General features: G+C 37.4%; 1 protein-coding gene across 5 annotated transcripts in view; it reads right to left on the reverse strand.

Annotated features, from left to right (window-relative positions):
* Nucleotides 1-4,615: 4,615 nt before the first annotated feature.
* The window catches only part of LOC106868412 (uncharacterized), a 137,628-nt gene continuing 120,129 nt past the window's right edge, over nucleotides 4,616-22,114 (reverse strand). For all 5 annotated transcript variants that reach the window (XM_052978380.1, XM_014913650.2, XM_014913651.2 and 2 more), the window contains 10 exons: nucleotides 20,890-20,980; nucleotides 19,668-19,776; nucleotides 18,110-18,193; nucleotides 16,449-16,513; nucleotides 14,360-14,461; nucleotides 12,791-12,966; nucleotides 11,641-11,815; nucleotides 9,193-9,335; nucleotides 5,869-6,028; nucleotides 4,616-5,248 (listed from right to left, as the gene is read on the reverse strand). In XM_052978380.1, the coding sequence (XP_052834340.1) occupies nucleotides 5,162-5,248; nucleotides 5,869-6,028; nucleotides 9,193-9,335; nucleotides 11,641-11,815; nucleotides 12,791-12,966; nucleotides 14,360-14,461; nucleotides 16,449-16,513; nucleotides 18,110-18,193; nucleotides 19,668-19,776; nucleotides 20,890-20,964 (1,176 nt within the window). In that variant the 5' untranslated portion in view covers nucleotides 20,965-20,980 and the 3' untranslated portion in view covers nucleotides 4,616-5,161. The remainder of the gene's footprint in view (nucleotides 5,249-5,868; nucleotides 6,029-9,192; nucleotides 9,336-11,640; nucleotides 11,816-12,790; nucleotides 12,967-14,359; nucleotides 14,462-16,448; nucleotides 16,514-18,109; nucleotides 18,194-19,667; nucleotides 19,777-20,889; nucleotides 20,981-22,114) is intronic.

Here is a 22,114-nt window from a genome sequence, read left to right on the forward strand (position 1 = left end):
CAAAAGTGAAACAAAAACACTCATGTCATTTGAACCGGAATCTCAAAAACATTGTTATTATTAAATTTATGCATTTCTAATCAATTTGGAGATATTTGCTATCGAGTTGCAGATTTTTAACAATGCATTTGGTGATTATTTGCTTTATTTCTCGGGAAAAATTTACAACCTGCCAGCCCACGTAAGTCCAGTCTTACTTTGTTCTCCTTACTAACTCACCATGACATTCTTTTTTTCTACCAAGATCCGTCGCCCAAACACCACTTCGTATCCACTTCTTCCTCTTTTTTATGTCTTCGTTTCTCTCTTCGCGTCGTTCTCTGACCGGGTGAAACCGGGCTTAGCTACTAGTGTTTGATAAAATTTCGATCGTTTCAAACTTTTTAAACTTGTTCACCGCCATCATGAAGAGAGAAGAATTAATTATACGGAAGTAAATAAAACTATTCTAGTTCATGACGTGCATGCAGAATCCCGAAAATCCAAACAATATTGTATCTATTCATTCTTAATATGTTCTAGTAGATTCGAACATGAATATGTTGATTGCTTTTGCATTTCATCAATGGAGAACGTCTCATTTTAGACAGTATGTGGTCATAACGTATGCAAGATTCACTAAAGCTAGAGGACTTTAAAACACCGAGGTGTTTCGACCTTATTGTGTATCCCTTCAGTCGAAGCTACTCCAACAGACCGACGAATCTAACAAGAATGCAGGCTCTTGATTATAGAAATCAGCAAACAAAACATTTGTTGATCGATGCTGATGTCTTCCAAACAGATGGGGTCCAGTGAAAATAGTAAGTATCCAAGCAGTAACGTATCTATTCGTTCCCATTACTTTCGAATCTATCAGAGCTTACTGACAATCAATAGATACAAAACTATTTTGTTTTCTAAAGAGTGGGGGGAGGAAGAAGTGCACAAAATATTTTCATTAACATCGGGAGTTGGGTGATATTTCTCGGCTTATCATTTCTTGATGTAGTAGGATATTATATTGGAGGATGGTACTATTACTGTTATTTAGCCCAAGGACGGCCCGGGTCAAGCAAAGTTAAGATCACAGGTATTCCAGTCGTCTTTTTTAAGTATGTAGGATTGCAGTATTTAATTCGTCTTTTAAGTAGAAATATGATTAGCGAGAGATTTGGTTGTTATTTCTAACTGGCTGAGTGACCATGTAGAACATCTTCATTGGCTGGTTAAAATATAGCTGTATGATGTGATAACATAAACGAGTGTATACAACGGTATGTATGCGTTGTATGTGTGTTCCCTTATACAGAAGGTTTATGATATAGTGGATGTATCACATATATATGGGTCTGTACACAATGATATATGGGACGTGTGTATCTTAGTTCTGTTATACGAATATCCACATGATATAGTGGCTCTGGTTTACGTAGATATGTGGATATTTTGAAATGTAGATTATGGTATAAATGATTGGTGCCTTCCATGAATGATAACAATGTTAAAAAAAGAGGTTATCGATATTTAAGCCGAGGTCAGCTTTAATTGAACAAATCTGTGGTCGTATGTGCATTCTTCTGATCAATTTCTGTGTCAACTGCTTAATTTGTACCGAGAAACGCTATCTAGATCCAACATGCTGACTTTTCCGTTTGCTTACAGTAGATCTCGGCCTCGACCTTATTTTTCTGTTGTTCTTATTGCTCTCAACCATGTCATCAACTTTTCATTTACGATGAAGACAAGAGACCAACTTTTAAACGTTCTGTTCGGCTTTTCTTACCTCTGTCTCATTAAAGCTACTACTTAACTCCACAATACAAGTATAGACAGAGTTCGTTTCAACAGTTTGCATTCTACTTTTGAATTGAACCACATCAAAGACAATAGAAAGTTTAACCTGGTTTAGATCTTCAACTGATCTACCAAAACGCTGAGCCAAAGTGACCTACAATATTACATCACAATGAGCAGCAGCTAGAATCAGCGACTATCAAAGTAATTGACTACGACTGGCTCTCTGTCATTTACGAGACGAGGGTTCCAGTTAATCCGATCAACTAGCTCGTGAAACCTACGCACTAAGCGCTCCACAGGCATGCTTACCCTTAACGTAGTTCTCAGGGAGATACAGCGTGACAAGGTTGGCCCTTTCAAACCCGGGTTATACTCATTTTTGCCAGTTGAGTGAACTGGAGCAACGCGAAAGAAAGTGTCACGATGTGCCGCCAGTAATAGAACTCACAAACTCACGATCGTGGACCGAATATCCTAGCCACTAATTTACACGCCTTCATTTCGTTAGTGGGAAACATTATCAATGTTTAGCAAAACATTGTCAATGCTAATTATGTATTAAGACAATATTAACCCAATGGGAACTGTTTAATGATATAACTGAAGTTTAAGGTAGACTACTTATCTTTTATCTTTAACTTGTTCCAGTCATTAGACTGTGGCCATACTGGGGCACGACCTTGAAGAAATTTTAATTGAATGAACTGGCCCCAGTACTGATTTTTTTAAAGCCTGGTGCTTATTCTGTTGGTCACTTTTGATAAGCTTCTAAGTTAAGGAGATAAGCACGTTAAAACCAGTTGTCAAGCAGTGGTGGGGGACAGACAGACAGACACACACACACTACGGGCTTCTTCCAGTTTTTGTCTACCAAATCTTCTCACAAGGCTTTGGTTGACCTGGGGCTATAGTAGAAGACACTTGCCCAAGGTGCCAAGCAGTGGAACTGAACCTGGGACCATATGGTTGGGAAGCAAGCTTCTTACCACACAGCGATGCCTGTGCCTACTTAGGTCTTAGTTTGTCTAATAGAAGCCTTAAGTCACCACCATTATCATCATCATCGTCACTGTCACCCTTTTCTGTCTGCTTTGCATGCTGCTGTGTGTTGGATCTTGGGCACGATCCAACAGGCAGGACTACACCATGCTCTTGGTATGGTTTCTACTGCTGGATGCCCTTCCTAATGCCAATTATTTTGCAGTGTTTTTTCCTTTCCATAGTGACTGAGAGAGTGGTGACTTTAGGTAAGATTCTGAGAAGTGAAAATATGACAGACGAACAGGTTTACTGTGAAGAGGAGAATAACAGAAACAGGGCCAGGAAAGGGAGTAATAGAAGAGAAATAGAGAGAGTAGCATTTGTGGGTTAGTGAGAGAGTGATAAGGAGTGCAGTGAAGTAGGAGATTCAGGGTTACCCCCTGTTGTATAGGGTGGGGCATCATCATTTAACATCTACTTTTCAGTGCTAGCATGAGTCAGACATAATTTTTTGAGGCAGATTTTCTGTTTGGATGTCCCTCCTACTCTAACCCTTGCCTCTTTCTAAACAAGGTAATATTTTCCATGGTAAGATGTGGAATGAAGTGATGAGAAAGGATCTACAGACATTGAGACACATAGCAGAGATGACAGGAGACTGAGACTCCTGGTGGTTTGTTATGCTTGAAAAGACGTCAAACTAAGTAAAAGCATGGTTGCCCTTGCATACAAGTTCGTCCCCTGCAACCCTCTTCAGCTGAGCATCCCTAATCTTGCGGACTCGTAGGTGCTAGTGCCACATAAAATGCTCCCATGCTGATGCTGCATAAAAGTACCCAGTACACTCTGTAAAGTGGTTGGCATTAGGAAAGGCAGCCAGCTATATAAACCATGCCAAAACAGACAGAGCCTGAACAGCCCTTCAGCTGGTCAACTCCTGTCAAACCGTCCAACTCATACCAGCATAGAAAACGGATGTTAAATGATGATGATGAGGCATGGTTTCCACAGATGACAGGAAATGAACATCATTTGTATGACAGTGATGCTTCATTTATAACTATCAGATGATGCCAAGACATGGGAACACCCACATTATACACCCCTACACACTGAGCTTCTTTCAGTTTCTGCCAACCAAATCCACTCAAAAGGCATTGAATGACCTGGGATTATTGTAGAAGACACTTACCTGAGATGCTACACAGTAGGACTGAACCTGAGACCATATGATCGGAAACCAAGCTCCTCAACCACACATTTTAAAATCAATCACCAAGATTAATTACAAGTCAAACAATTATTGACCAACAAATTCCTAATGATAGTAAAGCAGTCATCATCATTTTAACACCTACTTTTCTATGTTTGCATGGGTCAGATGGAATTCACTAAACAGTGTTGGTCACTAATAGAAACTAAATAAAGACTATACTTAGACTTTTTATTTATTTTATCATCATTTTTATTGCCATATCTCTAGTGTTGAAGTCATAATAAAATACATCCAGTGAATTCTGTCAAGTGTGAGATCAAGAGGACCCTATAAATCAGTCGACAACAATCCCTACAGCAATGGTACCATGATAAAAAGCACTCAGTACATCCTGTAAAGTGGTTGGCATTAGGAAGAGCAGTCTGTCATAGAAACCAGATCAAAAATTTAACATTAGCGAGATGAGGTCGTCCAACCTAGGGGGCAGTAACTCTGAATAGGAACCAATACAGATTACAATGACTCAACTAACCCATGCCTGCATAAAAGGGTAACATAAATAAAATGATAGTGATGACACCATTAGAAAAGGATTGACTTGTAAGCTGGAACCAAATAAATCAACAAACAAGATATAAATAACATTTTAAATAGTTTTATTTTATTGCCACTTGGTTTCTTCTTGTATTTGTTATGATAAGGGATGATATATGTTTACATGTAATATATAAGTAACAGAATGAAGCAGTTTCTGTGGGGTAATACAGTTTTTATCTGTTGTGGAAATATGAATGAGAAGTAGAATAAGGAAAGGAGAGATTGGTATAAAAGAAAGAAGAATGAAGATAAAAAGGAGATAAGTATAAACAAATGATAGGTAAGTAGGTAGGTAGATAGATAGATGGATGGGTAGATAGATAGATAAATAGATAGAGAGAGAGGAGGGAGAGAGAGGATGAAAGAGAAACTGAAAAAGAGAGAGGCAGACAGACAGGAAGTGCTCACATTACCAACACTGTTTACTCTCTTGCAAATGTAGTGCAATGACAACAGCCAGAAAAAAAACAAATAACAGGAATGGAAATTTCATTGAAGAATTTGGTAAATTCATTTGAAATTAAAGCAGGCAACAATTCTATTCCTTGGAAGAATATACCCAAAACTGTTTTCTTTATGGATAGTGCTCTAGAACACTCCAACAGGACGGTTCTGACCAAAATATTCCTCAAGGTATGCAACCCACTCTTTGACAGAAGCATCCGTTTTGGTAGGCTGCAATGGAAAGGAGACTGTGGTTATACAGAGATGTGTTGTTATAGTAGTAGTAGTAGTAGTGGTAGTGGTAGTTGTGGTGGTGGTAGGAGGAGGAGGAGGAGCAGCAGCCCAACACTTTCACTTTAAAACTAACTGAATTGATTGGAAGTCAGTTGGATTGACTTACCTACAAACTGAAGCTGGGTTCTTGCTTAGAGAATGAAGTTAGGTCTCTTATGTACAGATTGAAGTAATCAGGGCATCTTACCTACAGACCTAAGTTGGGTGATTTGCCTACAGATCAAAGTAAGTTGGGTATCTTGCCTACAGACTGAGGTAAATTGGGTCTCTTACCTGTAAACTGAATTAAGTTGGGCAGCTTACTTATAGAATGAAATATGTTGGGTCTCTGACCTATAGACTGAAGTTGAGTACCTTATCTATAGACTGAAGTAAGTTAGGTGTCTTGTCAATGGAACCAACAAGAGTGAGTTACACATACCAACTACTCAAATTAGTTACAAATGTGCAGTTCGACCTGGTCACTTTGTGATACACAAACATTCATAGCAACCCCATACTCTGAAATGAGGTAAAATCTATAACAAATAATATTTAAAAAAACAACAAAAACTCACCGCAATATTGCCCTTCATTTTCACGTCTCCACTTCTCACAGAAAGAAGTGCAATATTTGGATGGTCAGCAGATGACAGCTGCAATGTGCATATAATGTTAGCATTCTTGCCAACAATAACACGCAGTCTGTTTAAGTGCTGTATCCAATCAGCTGGAAGTCTAAATAAAATAGAAGCCTCAACACATTACAACAATAAACAAGGCATGAGATTAATGTGATTGATCAATCATCATCTGTTTAACACCCACTTTCCCAAGCTTGCATGTATCAGATAAGGTTTACTGAGAGATTTTCTACAACTGGATGTCCTTCCTGTCAACAACCCTCACCAACCTTTCCAAGTAAAGTAATGTTGGCCAGGCAGGTTTTTCAAAGAGTGGAAATGAAAGACATCACTTGTTTAATGCTGACAAATCAAATCACGAATCTCACACAATATCAAGACAAGCATACACAAACATTCATACATGCTGTATATATATATATTTACACTATGATATAAATATATATTTAAATTTTACCACAGCTGTTGTCTTTGTGTTTCAGAGCAAAAGTAGATAACTCTGCTCATTCCACTTTGCCTGGTTGACTCAAAAGTAGATCACTCTTATTTGAGTGGTTAAGAAGGACATCCAGAGCAATGATGGAAATGGTGGGTATGCAGGGAATGAGGGGTGGCAGTGGTGATATTTCCCTACTTTTCAGGTTATGGAGGTTGGGAGCTTATAGCATTTAGCCTCCCCTCTTGTCCAATATCAGCATCATGGGTCTTGCTGTGCCCCTTGTTCCCTGAAACCAAATCCCATCACTGATCCAGGTATGAAAACAAGTTCACCAATCCAATAAAATCATCCACTTCACTCATCCAAGCATGGAAAATGGATGTAAAAAGAAAATGGAACAAAAGCAAAAAAAAAAAAAAGAAAAACAGTAGACATCAGAATAACAGGGAAAGTACAGAGTTAGTTTAAATAATAACACAAGAGTACATAGGTTGTTTAACCTTCTAGAAATAACAGCCAAATTTCCTTCAAATCACATTATGTTACATAGGTCTGCTTAACCAGAGTTTAAACATCATCATCATCATGTTTATCATCATCCAATAAAACAAGAACCATACCTTCCAATATATCTATTCTTTAACCCTTTAGCATTTAATCCAACCATATCTGGCCTAAATATTCAACTTGCTTTATGTTCAAACTGGCCAGATCTGGCCTCTCACACCTTTCCTAAAATGTCATTCTAAAAACAAAAAATTACATCAAGCATTACATGTTGTTGTTGGCACTCCGTCGCTTACGACGTCGAGGGTTCCAGTCAATCCGATCAATGGAACAGCCTGCTCATGAAATTAACGTGCAAGTGGCTGAGCACTCCACAGACACGTGTACCCTTAATGTAGTTCTCGGGGATATTCAGCGTGACAAGGCTGACACTTTGAAATACAGGTACAACAGAAAAAGGAAGAAAGAGTGAGAGAAAGTTGAGGTGAAAAAGTACAGCAGGGTTCGCCACCATCCACTGCCGAAGCCTCGTGGAGCTTTAGGTGTTTTTGCTCAATAAACACTCACAACGCCAGGTCTGGGAATCGAAACCGCGATTCTACGACTGTGAGTCCGCTGCCCTAACCACTGGGCCATTGCGCCTCCACAAGCATTACATACGACAGAGTAATCTGAATACTAAAGGGTTCAAGTTGTAGACTGTGTGATTTGAGATCACTTGGCTATTATTTCTAATATGAAAATAAGTTTACAAAGCCTGAATTGAAGGTAAATGATAAGAGATGGGGAAAGGGAAAAATAACGAAGAAATGAGTCAGAGATTTAAAAGGAGTTTATGATAAGAGAGAGGCAGAAGGAGGAAGAGAAGAACTAAAGAGAGAGGGAATGTCTTCTTTTAGTCTTTATTCTTTTGTCTTTTGTCATCAGACTGCAACCATGCTGGAAAAATCACTCTCATGAAGGATTTAATTAGCCAGATTCATGAGGGATTTAATTAGTCAGATTCATGTCCTCTTTTCTATGTTTGCATGGATTGGACAGAGTTTATTGATGCTGACTGTCTATGGCTGGATGCCTTTGCTATCACCAACCCTCACCTGTTTCCAAGAAAGGTAATATTTCCTCATGGCTAGACATGTTTCCAGAGAATATTGAGAATGAATGACAGTGGTGCTCATTTATGACTATAATGCAAAGAGAAGACGAAGAGACATAAACACACACCTTCACACACACACACACACACACAACAGGCTTCTCTCACTTTCCATCTACCAAATTCACTCACAAGGCTCCAGTTGTCTCAGAGCTGTGGTAAAAGACAGTGCCACACAATGACACTGAACACAAGACCATGTAGTTGGGAGAAAAACGTCTTAGCTACACAGCCACACCTGCATCAAGTAAAAAAGAAATAGAATATCTGACATCTGATGGCTAAACACACAGTAAACTATTTAAAATGTGAAAGTGAACAGACAGTAAATTGCTTATAAAGTGTTTCATATATGTATACACACAGACACACACACAAATAAGCACATAAATACAAAACAAGGTGAAAAAATATATTACTGAAATACCAAAGGTAGAGTAATATACATTTTATTAAAGCCAAAAAAAATCTTCATAAACTGTTACTTAGTTTCATGTTACCGTTCATCAGACAATTGTGATCATACCAAAATAAAAAATGATATATGATATGATCACATATTACATTATAAATACCATCACAATTTTCATTTTAGTATGATCACAACTATCCAACGAATGGTAACGTGAAATCTTGAGTAACAGTTTGTAAAGATTTTTTTCAGCTTTAATATATATATTTTCTTTCATTCTTTTACTTGTTTCAGTCATTTGACTGCAGCCATGCTGGAGCACCACCTTAAAGAAATCGACCTCAGGACTTATTCTTTGTAAGCCTAATACTTATTCTATTGGTTTCTTTTACCAAACTGCTAAGTTACAGAGATGTAAACACACCATCAATTGTCAAGCAATGGTGGGGGGACAAACACAGACACACACATACACATATATATGTGATGGGCTTCTTTCAGTTTCCCTTTACCAAATCCATTCACAAGGCTTTGGTTAACCTGATGCTATAGTAGAAGACACTTGCCCAAGGTACCATACAGTGGGACTGAACCCAGAACCATGTGGTTGGAGAAGCTTAGAAAGCAGCCAATGAAATTACAAAAATGAGGTGCAGGAGAGTGTCTACACAATGTAGAAGAAATGGGAATAAAGATGAGTTTTTAGGGCAATGAAGGGAAATCATGGTTAATAAGCAGTTTTACCTGTTCTGAATATCATTGATCTGTTCCTTCAAACTGGAATAATAGTGCCATCGATCTATGATGTTCTTTACACAAGAGGGTAAATTCTGGATTTTCTGAACATGTTCAATGCAATCAGTTATATAAACATCAGAATTGTTCACCTGTTGTGGCAAGAAGAAATAAAATTAGACATTTAAAACAAAAATAACTAAATGAATTCATTGAACAGGTTATAATTTTCCAGTTTGTTAATCTTTAACTTCATCTTTAGTATTGCTAAGGTGGAGCGCGAGGGCATGGGAGTTAGTTCACCCTGGGTAACACTTTTATGGTAGGGCAGCAATTTTGGGTCTGCTGTATAAATTTGTATAAGGGTGGGTTAGTAGGAGACTTAAGAGCTTCCCCAGGTGCCATATCAATTATGTCATTGTTAACTTCATTATTAGATTATAGTTCATATTTACATATATTTAATCCATACTAGCATGGGTTAGATGAATGCATTCATAAAGCTTTGTTTTTCAGCCAGATGTTATTCCTGTCACTAAGCTTTACTTATTTTTTAAGTAAAGGATCACTCACTTTCCATGTCTTTGATAGTGCAAATCCAGCTGAAGAGTTGTTGACTGGAGAAATTATGGCAACATTACTGATTGTAGCTCAGTGATGTTCAGAGAAATAAATAAATAAGGTCATGCACTCAGACATCATCATCATCATCATCCTTTAATGTTTGTTTTCCATGCTGGCATGGGTTGGACAGTTTGACCAGAACTGGCAAGCCAGAGAGCTGCACCAGGTTCTAGTCTGATTTGGCTTGCTTTCTACAGCTGGACACCCTTCCTAATGCCAACCACTTTACAATGCGTGTCTAGGTGCTTTTAATGTGGCACCAGCATGAATGCTTTTACATGGCACTGACACAAGTGCTTTTTCTGTGACACTAGCAGACCAATCCTCTTCATCAGGAGATGTGGTCTTAACACTTCTGCTGTGGAGGAGTACAGTAAGACACCAGGTGTCTCGGTCCTTTGTCATCTCATCTGAAAGGTTCACATACATCGAATACATTATAAATTGTCCTATTGTAATATAGCTACCCAATATCTTATCTGAAACCTTTGGGATCAAGCATGTTTTGGAATCGAGAATTTTTCAGATTTTGGAAATGATAAATACACGATATTCATTCGGTATATTCTTGGTTATAAATCCTGACTCCAAAGAATACGCTTACATCCAGCCTACCACCAACTTTGAAAGTAAAATTCTGATTTGTATATTTCTTGACTGTAGTTTTGAGTCCATAGAAATACTATTACTGAATATTGATACACCTGGCCTAGTAGCAGGGCATGTGAATGCTTTTGCCAACTAACCACAATTTTGAGGAAAATAGCTTTCATTCCTGTCTTTCTTTACTTTACTTGTATCTTTTACTTGTTTCAGTCATTAGACTGCAGCCATGCTGGGGCACTGCCTTGAAGAATTTTTAGTTGAATGAATCAACCTCAATACTTATTTTTTTTTAAAGCTTGTCACTTATTCTATCGTCCCCTTTGCTGAAGCACTAAGTTACAGAGACATAAACACACCAACACCAGTTGTCAAGTAGTGGTGGGGAACAAGCACACATACACATAATATGACAGGCTCCTTTCAGTTTCTGACTACCAAGTCCACTCACAAAGCTTTGGTCAGCCGGAGGCTACAGTAGAAGACACTTAGCCAAGGTGCCACACAGTGGGACTGAACCCGGAACCATGTGGTTGAGAAGCAAGCTTCTTTATTTCATTAAATTGGTCATGGAGACCATGCACAGAGTAAGAAGCTTGTGGGCTGGACGTAGACAAAATGAGATGAAATGAAAACATAATGATAAAGATGAGAGGGATGTCAGCGCCCACCGACCAACAAGCCCTCGAATACAATTTTTCCTTTACAATCAAAAATATCAATACACAATTCAAAAATCAAGTTTCTTACCAGACAGACACACCTGCACCTATATGTCAAGCAACAACTTATAAGCCTCTCTTTTAACCTCTTCTGGTGAGTTGTAGTGCACCTGAGCACTATTATACAATAAGTTCATTATTATTACATCAGTGGCTAGCTAAGAATAATGTAAAAATACAGATTAAACAAGACACCTACATACCAAACACCTAGCAAAGTTCTGTAAACACACCCTAGTGAAAGTAATGCACCTTATTGTTCATTTGAGTTGTAAGTAAATACTTTAAATGATATTATAGTTTATTTGTATAATGATAAACTGGTAAATGAAGTGAGATAAAGATAGATTATAAAATTACTAGTGTAATGTCTAAGTTTGTTTGATGGCAAACATGATTTTTGGAGTGCAAATGACTTCCATTAGAATTGGAGTGCAGATGATTTCCATTTGGAATTTTGGATAAGAGATTGTGTACCTGCATTTTTTAACAACAACAAGAGATTTACCTGAACCTCTGACACCAGCATGGTACCATTCTGTGATTGTTTGAAGAAGAAAGTAACAAGGAGAGATGTACCACCATCTTGGGGTGCTTTCAGTTCAATTTGAACAGAATTCTTGTCATATTTTTGTAAACTGACACCTGTGAATGATTCATACATCTGATGCAGCTGTTGACTTCTGTGTAAAGATGGAGCAAGTGGAGAGTATTAAGTCAGAGACAGTAGGATGTAAGGTAAAAATGACAATGGAGACAGTGTGATGTATAAAGTAAACATGACAAAGGTGAGTGGAAAATATAACAAAAGAAGAAGGTTTTAGGACCAAAATTTTGTTTGCTTCAGAGATAAAATCTAATAGCATTAGCCTTGAAATATAACTGTTTTTAAATCAAGCACGCCAGAAATGTAGAGGAAAGAGCAAGGTGATTATATCAACCCCAATAGTTGACTGGTACTTTATCAACCTCAGAAGAGTGACAGGCAAACTAGACCTCAGCAGGATTTGAACTCAGTTCACTGATAACCAGAACTAATATGCAAGGTTGTCTATTTGACAGTCTGTGCCAATTTGCCAAAACACTTTTGTTAACATATTCCTGTTGAGGTACATTCTGTTTGTTTCAGTTATGTGAAAATAATGAAGACTTTATGCAAATAACTTTTGATGCCAATCTGCCTGAGACTGCCCAAATGTCTTGTTTTAAAGTGATCTAAAATAAAACCTTCCACAAAATTTCACATTAATTTATATCTTAAACCCCAGATTAATAATGAAATTGTTTTACTAAATTCTTCATTATTTTCAAAATTAATTGAAACAAAAATAGTTTATGTTAACAGAAATATGGTAACAAAAGGGTTAAGCTGGTGTTTGGCACATGAAATTTTGATAGAAGGTTTTAATTTAGATCACATTAAAAACAGGAACTTTGTAACAGAGAACCAGGGTTGGCCTTAGTCAGGTTTGTATCAAAAACAATAAAGTTACATCTAGACAAGGATACAATTCTGAAAAATCTTAAAAAGAAAAGGAAAAAAAAAGAAAAAAAATGATAAGTATAAGGCTCTGAATTAGTAAATTCTGAAAAATATTTTAAAATAAAATATATTTCTACGAAGAATTTTGAAAGATAAAGTTAAAATTTAAACCTACAAATTTAATTGCTTTTCCAATTTTTGATTCTGCGTTTGATATAGGTTTTCTTTCTGTGATAAAGTTTCTGTAAGTTGTTCACAGGATCCCTTCATATCTTCCAGTTTTATCTGGAGTTTACTCAAATTTTCCTTGCCATTCTGGCACATCATTTTGGCCGTCTCAATTTTGGAGAGCTGCACAACAACAATAAACAAAAACAGAGATAACAACAAAAGCCAAACAATTCTTCATCATCATCATCGTCTTTTAACGTCCGCTTTCCATACTAGCATGGGTTGGACGGTTTGACTGAGGACTGGTGAAACCAGATGGCTACACCAGGCTCCAATCTGATTTGGCAGAGTTTATACAGCTGGATGCCCTTCCTAACACCAACCACTCTGAGAGTGTAATGGGTGCTTTTACGTGCCACCAGCACGAAGGCCAGTCAGGTGGTACTGGCAACGGCCACGCTCAAAATGGTGTATTTTATGTGCCACCTGCACAGGAGTCAGTTCAGCAGCACTGGCAACGATCTCGCTCAAATGTCTTTACACATGCCATCCAGCACAAGTGCCAGGAAGGCGATGCTGGGCACAGGTATCATGACGATTTCGCTTTCCAGATGATACTAAATATTTGCTTTAATGAGAATGCCTTGGGAGACTAGGGGTGGCCCACAATAACTCTGCCAGTGCAAGACCCTAGAAAAAAAAAAAAACATGTACACACACACACACATACACATGGTTGTAAAACAAGGTGGAAGAAAATAACATTTGACTATCAAAGGGTGGATTAAATAATGTCTTACTGAAATTGAAAATCTTTACAAACTGTTACTCAGAGTCTCATACAACTGATCATCAGCCAACTTTAATAGTCACTTCCCTATGTTTGTAGCTGGATGCCAACTAATATTTGTTTCCACAAAATATAGGAAATAAACAACACTGCTTCTATAACAGTGACACTCATTTACAACTACCATGCAAAGCCAAGACATGAAGGCACAAACATATATACATATATATACATACACACATACATATATGACAAGATCTTTTCAGTTTCAATCAACCAAATCCACTCACAAGGCTTTGGTCAGCCTAGCGCTATAGTAGAATGCACTTGCCCAAGGTGCCTGAATACAAAACCATGTGGTTGGGAAGAAAACTTAATCTTCAGAGCCATGCCTATGCCTCACATCTCTTTCATTCATATTTTTTTTGTTTCAGTCATTTGACTGTGGCCTTGCTGGAGCACAACATCCATTTTCCATGCTGGCATAGGTTTAATGGTTTGACAGGAGCTGGCAAGTCAGAAGACTATGCCAAGTTCTACTGTCTGCTTTTGCATGGTTTTTACAGCTGGATGGCCTTCCTAATGCTAATCACTTTACAGAGTGTGTATTGGGTGCTTTTTACATGACACTAGCATCAGTGAGGTCACCAAATGATTTACAAGACAAGACCCCTCAATTGAGGGAGTAGCATTGAGAAAAGTGGCTTTGTGCCAGAGGAGGGTAATACGAGTAGAGGGCTAGATATATAACTAATTTTACAAATTTTCCAAATGTATACATACCAAATCTTCATGGAGATAGAAATCACTGGCAGGAAGATGTTGTTCAAAGATTTCTTGAATTTTGTCAACTTTTTCTCGTTTCAACTTGCTGTATTGCTGAGACTAGGAGAGAAGAAAATATGAAACAACATTATAACTTTGCGGTAAATATGGTTTCAAATTTTGGCACAAGGCCAGTGATTTCGGGGGGAGGAAGTAAGTTGATTACATCCACCTCAATGTTCAACTGGTACTTTATTGACCCTGAAAGGATGAAATGCAAAATCGACCTTGGTGGAATTTGAATGACAGATAGCATACAATAAAAGTAACAGTAACAACAATAATCTTTTCTACAATAGGCGTAAGGCCTGAAATTCTGGGTGGAGGGAGGCTAGGCAATTGCATTGACCTCAGTGTTCAGCTGGTACATATTTCAGCAATCCCCGAATGGATGAAAAGCAAAGTCGATCTCAAATAGTAACAACAACAAGAATGGTTTTCCAACATACAGATGAGGGCAGAAACGTGGGGTAGATGGGAGGGAGAACAATGAATTAAATTAACCTGAGTACTTAGTGCTTATTGTATTGACTTTTCAACGGTGAAAAGATATGTAGACATTTAAGTTCAGAACGTAAAGAGGCATCTAAATAACACGAAGAATTTTGTGGTTGTTTCTCATTGCCTATGTCACACGTAGCAATAAAAGTAGTTAAAGCAAAAGAAAAAGCTTGAAAGAATTAAGAAAAATAACTCTGTAAAGATTTATTCTGAATTACCTCCCCTGAATTCTTCTTTTTAACTTTCGTTCCTAAAGACGCACACACACGCACACACACACACACACACACACACACACACACACACACACTGATGAGTTTTTTGTTTATCAAAAATATTTTACTTTAACATTAAGAAATAATTTCATTTCAAAAAAGAGAGTACAGTCCTTTGGAAGTTTCTCTCGAGAAAAGCAGGGAAGAGATATTAATCAAAATATCCAAATATTTGCAGCAAAACGAAGGAAACCTCCAGACACTGGCTGTGTGGTAAGAAGCTTGCTTCTCAACCACATGGTTCTGGGTTCAGTCACACTGCATGAGACCTTGGGCAAGTGTCTTCTATTATAGCCTCGGGCTGACCAAAACCTTGTGAGTGGATTTGGTAGACAGAAACTGAAAGAAGCCTGTCGTATATATGTGTGTGTGTGTGTTTGTCCCCCCCCCCCACCATCGCTTGACAACCGATGTTGGTGTGTTTACATCCCCGTAACTTAGTGGTTCGGCAAAAGACACCGATACAATAAGTACTAAGCTTACAAAGAATAAGTCCTTGGATCGATTTGCTCGATTAAAGCCAGTGCCCTAGCATGGCCACAGTCAAATTACTGAAACAAGTAATAGAGTAAAATCTCAAACGTACATTTACAAAAGGATGTGCTAAGTATTTGGATTGATGAACGATGAGAATTTCATTACTTACAATGGATGGATAAGTGTCCTCACTTTGTTGTTACCACAGACAAGGTGAGGACACCTATCTGTTTATTTTAAATAATGTACATAATTCCTCATCTCAAAAATGTAGAATAGTAATGCGAGTTTAATTTTTACAATAAGGAAAGCTCTGGTTTTGTTTCATAGCTGGCAGAATCACTAGTGCATTGGACAAAATGCTAGACAACATTTCACCAGCTCTTTATGTTCTGAGTTCAAATCTTACCAAGGTCAACTGTGCCTTTCATTCTTTCAGGGTCAATAAAATAAAGTACCAGTCAAGTACTAGGGTTGATGCAGTTGACTAGACTCCACCCCTAAAATTGCTGGCCTCATGCCAAAATTTGAAGCAATTCTTCTTCTTATTGTTGTTGTTATTAGTGAACAAGTTAGTCAATTAAACAATCATCAGCAAAATGCCCTCCACCAACAATACATCTCTTTCAATATGATGTGCTTTATAAGAATCTTGAAAAAACAACTGAAAAAAAACAACAACTCACTCTCCATATCCAGTAGATTGAATTTGTAGGTCAACAAAGTTCTAGGAAAAAAATCACTGTTACCCACCAGGGAAAAAACTGAAATATATTTATAAGAGGACATCTTACCTTAGCTTTCACTGCAGTCACTTTGTCTGCAAGAATTATCATTTTTTCATGAAGGTTGATAAATCCTGAGAGAAAAAAAATGTATATGTGTGTAAGTGTGTGTGTGTTACTGTTATCATCATTATCATTTTAAGGATCCACTTTTCCATGCTTCTATAGGTTATACAGAATTTAGTGAGGCAGATTTTCTATGGGCAGATGCCCTTCCTATTGCCAGCCTCCACCTACTTCCAAGCAATGTAATATTTCCCCATGGCCAGACATGCTTACACAGAAGATTAGAAATGAATGACACCACTCATATGATAGTGACACCCATTTACAACTGTCATGCAAATGTGAAGGTAAAGAAACACATACACACACACACACACACACACAGAGGCTTCTTGGTTAGTCCAAGGCTTTAGTAGAAGAAATTTGCCCAAGGTGTCAAGTAGAAGGACTGAACCAGAAACAATGTGGTTGGGAAGCAAACAGCTCAAACATGCAATCATTCTTGTGCCTATATATATCATCATCATCATTTAATGTCTATTTTCCATTTTTCTATATAGGCTCAGGCGTGGTCAGCCTTGAACAGAAGCCATTATCTGCTGCACAGTGGGACTGAACCTGAGACCACATAATTAAGAAAAGAAGTTTTTTAACCACAAAGATGCTTTTATATTTTAGAATTCTTGGTTGGTTCATGGTGGAAAGTAGTCCTGACCTTTTCAGAAACCCTCCCTGTCCCACCTTCTGCAAAGTAAGATAGCAACAACATTAATTAGAGTGTTAGATGAAAGGTTTGGCAGTATTTGTTTTAGATCTCTGTAGTCTGAATTCAAATCCTACCATGGGCAACTTTACCTTTTATCATTTCAGGGACCAATAAATAAAATAAAATAAAGCACTGGTCCAGGCCATAAATTAGCAGACCCAAAGTGTCAAACAAAAAAGCTTTCTTGTGTATGTTCAAGGATTAGATGATTAAATTGACCCCAGTATAAAACTAGTACTGTATTTTATCAACTCTGAAACAACGAAAGGCAAAACTGATCTTGGGAGGATTTCAACTCAAAACATAATGACCAAGAAGAAATACCACAAGGCATTTTTTATTTCCTATATTGTAAAGATTCTTAGAAATAAAAAAAAAAGTTCAATATTGTAATGATTCTTAAAGTGGTGAGCTGGTAGAATCATTAGCATGCCAGGCAAAATGCTCAGCGGCATTTCATCCATCTTAACATTCTGAGTTCAAACTCTACTGAGGTTGATTTTACCATTCATCCTTTCAGGGTTGATAAACTAAGTATCAGTTGAGCACTGGGGTTGTTGTAATCGACTTACCCCCTGCCCCGAAAATACTGGCCTTGTGCCAAAATTTGAAACCTATGTTGTAACGATTCTGCCAGCCCACCGCCCTAGTAGTAGTAGCAGTAGCAGTAGTGATAGTAGCAGTAGTAGATGAAGAGAGCGACTGAGAAAGTGAAAGATGAGAAAGAGAGAGAGAGAGAGTAAAAGAGAGAGAAAGTAAGATGAAAAAGAATGAAGAAATGGTTGGCCAACAAACATTAAAGGACATTAATTAAAGGTGTGAAGTGAAAGAGTTGCCAATCAGGTAAAAATGTATGATCAATGAATAAATACAAAAATGAATTGGTAATAATATTTACTTTGGCTTAGTTCAGGAATAAGGTTATTGATTTTCTCTGCCAAATTTTCGCTCAATTCTTTCAGCTCTTTGAGTTTGGTTCCATCTGAAATTGAATAGAAAAAGAGGGAAAATCCTTGTGAATTAAGGATTTCTTCTTGAGTAATTATAAGAAAATTTCTGAGCACATAGAGAAGTAGTTTTGAGCCAGTACAAGAGTATTTTTCTACATACTTAAAAATACAGATGCAAGGCATCTGGTCCAACATTCTTACAAACCACTGTCCTGGACTGGTGCTTATCTATTGACCTTAAAAGGAATAAAAGAAGTTGACTTTGGAAGAATTTGAATTCAGAACAGCAAATGTCAGTACAAACACTAACAAATATTTTAACTGAATCTACAAAGTTGCCATTAATGACAGTGGCAGCACTACTTAGAGAATCAGACAAAATGCTTCATGATCTTTGTCTTTCATCGCTTCAAGGTCAATAAAAAAGTAGTAAACTAATTCAGTGGTTTCTAAGAATGGTTACAAATGTTGGCACAGGGACAGCAGTTTTTGAAGGGAAGGGGAAGTCAATTACAACAACCCCAGTACTCAGCTGGTATTTATTTTATTGATTCCGTAAAAATGAAAGGCAAAATCAACCTGAGAGGAATTTGAACTCAGAACGTAAGGATGGATGAAATGCCATTAAACATTTTGTCCTGATGTGCTAATGATTCTGCCAGCTCACCACTTTAGTGACTTGTAAGAATGTCACACTAAATGCCTTGCAATATTTGTTCTAGAGCTTTGTGCTCTGAGTTCAAATACCACCATAACCCACTATATGAGACACCAAGTTTTTACTGCCACTGCCTAGCACCTTGGGTGTCTTTGGTGGACCTTACTCTGTCGCAAGCATTTTGGTCAGAGATCCAGTTTTTAAGATACTTTCTTCCCTCTCTCCCTAACTATCTCAAAGACCCTATAAAGGGTCATCGACACCAACTTCCCATCTGACTCATCATCATCATCATTACCATTTAGTGTAACATGTATTAAGCTGACATAAGTAGGTTAGTTTGACAGGGTCTGACAGGGTCAGAGCATTGCATCAAGCTCTAATGTCTGCTCCAATGACATGATTTCTGCAGCTGGAAGTTTTTCCTAACACCGACCACTTTACCAGAGTGAGATGAGAGCTTTTGTCATGGCACCAGCATAAGTGGGATCACTATGCAGCATACAAGATTAAGATCACCTTCAACTGAGTGGGTGGCTCTATGCAAGGCAATGAGAAGTTGAAGTTTGAAAGAAGGGGCTGAAAGGGGTTTCTTGCAGTAAAAGAGATGCATGGCTTCTTACATTATAGAAGAGTGAGGGGTAGTTAGAGATGGGGTAAGAGTGGGGGGAGCACTGTACTGAATGATAAACAAGTGTTGGATGAGGGAGAGAAGTGATGGTAAATATGAACTAGAGGGAAGGTAGGAAAGAGAGTAAAAGATTAAATAAAAAAAACTCCATCATTAACACTGAAAAACATCAATAAGGTTTGAATTTTTCTAAGTTACCAGCAATTTTCTATCTTACCATAGCAAATTGGATCCAGTAATTCTTTGTCTTTGGTAGCCAGGAACTTCAAAAGAAGTAGTCGTGCCTCGAGTTGAGAAGCAAGATTCTTTGAAGCACTCCTCTTGTCCTGAACAACAAAATAAATAGAAATATTATATCTGTTTCCATAGGTGCGGGGATGAAGAGGTGAGAAAGAGAGAGAGAGAGAAAAAAAAGATAATACTTAACCAATACTCTCACCATGTTATCTCCCCTCTTTTGTTCATACATTTTTCCATGTCAGCATGAGTTAGAGCAGTGGTTCTCAAACGGGTCCATATAAGATTTTTGGGGGTCCACACAACAAAATAGTAAATTGGGGATCCACAAAAGGTATTTTAAGGACCTCTGAAAAATTTTGCTTTAGATTTATGTATTGGTATGTATTGCAAGAAACAGCTAGGTTTCTTTCTCTAGCATTTTACGCAGTTCAACCTACACAAGTTAATGAGTGGAAAACAAAATAGGAATTTTGAAAGAAGTTTCTATAAAACTAGTTTTTAAACATCAAATAGCTACGGAGGTCCACCAGAATAAAATAGTAATCAAAGGGGTTCAAAGATGAAAAACGGTTGAGAACCCCTGAGTTAGAGGAATACACATATTATTGAGGTATGATTTTATATATATATATATATATATATATATATATGGGAGAATATACAAATAATAACAACAGACGAGGACAGGTGGTGTAAATAACAAAAGTATATATTAGTATGACGCTCGGGAGTACGGAAAGTCTTTGACGTTTCGAGCTACGCTCTTCAACAGAAAGAATACGGAGACAAGGAGAAAAACACGGAGAAAAAAAATTGAATAGTGTTCAGTCATGGTAATATTCCCCTTAGTCCTTCAAACATGAACAGCACAGTTGCCAGACATGTTTTCATGGAACATTGCAAATGAATGATACTACTTGTATAACGGTGACATCTATTTACAAGTAGTGTGCAATGTCAAGACAATGAGACACGAATGCATTCTCACACAAGCACGTATGCGCATGCGTACACACACATGCACACACACACAAAAACACACAAGTAATATATACAGAGAGGTGGTTTTTTTTAAGATACTTTGAAAATTTTTGAGATTTTGTGAATTGTTCCAGAAACATTTTCTTTGAGGTTTTTTTTTTTGAAGTTTATTAAGCTTTTAAAAATCTTTTCTTCAAGCAATTTTAATATCTGCTTACCTTAATCTCCAAAACACTTGCATTAGATATTCCACAATCAGCATGGAGCTCATCAAATAGAAGCTCTTCTGACATCAACTGGTTGATTAGTCTGAAAGACAAAAATCAAAACAATGAGAGGGCGGGGGAATTAGGAAATGTGTCACATTATTATATTATCGTTTATCACAATTAATGGAAGACTAAGTGATTATAATGTAGATGATGATGATTATAGTGATGGTAAGGATAGCACTAACCAGAAAACTTATTACCATAAAATTGATGATGATAAGGAAAGTGATAGTGCTGAAAGGCAGGAGAACTATGATGGATGGAATTTGTTGAGGCAGATTTTCTACAGCTGGATGCCATTCCCATTGCCAACCTGCAATTGTTTCCAAACAAGGTAACATTTTGCCAATTTGTAGCCAAAGTAATTTGCATAATTTAAACAAAAATGAGCTAAGAGAAAGACTCAGAGTGGCTAGTGGCATGTATTTGAACAACATAGACAAATACAGGTACATCAAACACCATACAACATAAAATTTTGATTTATTAAAATTATCTCTGCCTCCAAAGGACACGTCATAATTACTAAAAGGTAATTAAGATCAGCTTCACTTGAAAAGGGGAGATAATCTTAAGAATCAAGAATTCTTAATAGCATGCTATTTAAGGAAAAGGACAGGTTTAGACCATAAATGTTTTCTACTCTTTTTTGTATAAGTCTAGGTCCCTTGGGTACTGCAGATAAGGCCAAGCAATTGTCATGGTGATGATGGCTATCGAGCCAGAAACGAGTGGTTACTAACTGTCCTCTTATCTGCAGACAGTAAGCTTGTCCTTTTCTTCAATGACATATCAACTTTGGAGAATTCTTGACTCTTGAGGTTATCTCTTCTGTGGAGGTGGTCATAATTGCTATTTGGTAATTATGATACATCCTCTAGAGTTGGAGATAATTATTTAACAAAGCAAAAATTAATGCTGTATGGTATTTGATATATGTTTAGTTTTATATATACACACACACATGTATATATATTCTTTTATTCTTTTACTTGTTTCACTCATTTGACTGCAGCCCTACTGGAGCACCACCTTGAAATGTTTTAGTTGAGCAAATCGATTCCAGGGCTTTTTTGAGCCTAGCACTCATCCTATTAGTCTCTTTTGCTGAACCACTAAGTTACAGGGATGTAAATACACAAACACCAGTTGCCAAGTGGTGATGGGGGGG

The sequence above is a fragment of the Octopus bimaculoides genome, chromosome 2, assembly GCF_001194135.2.
Source record: "Octopus bimaculoides isolate UCB-OBI-ISO-001 chromosome 2, ASM119413v2, whole genome shotgun sequence".
Lineage (NCBI taxonomy): Eukaryota > Metazoa > Mollusca > Cephalopoda > Octopoda > Octopodidae > Octopus > Octopus bimaculoides.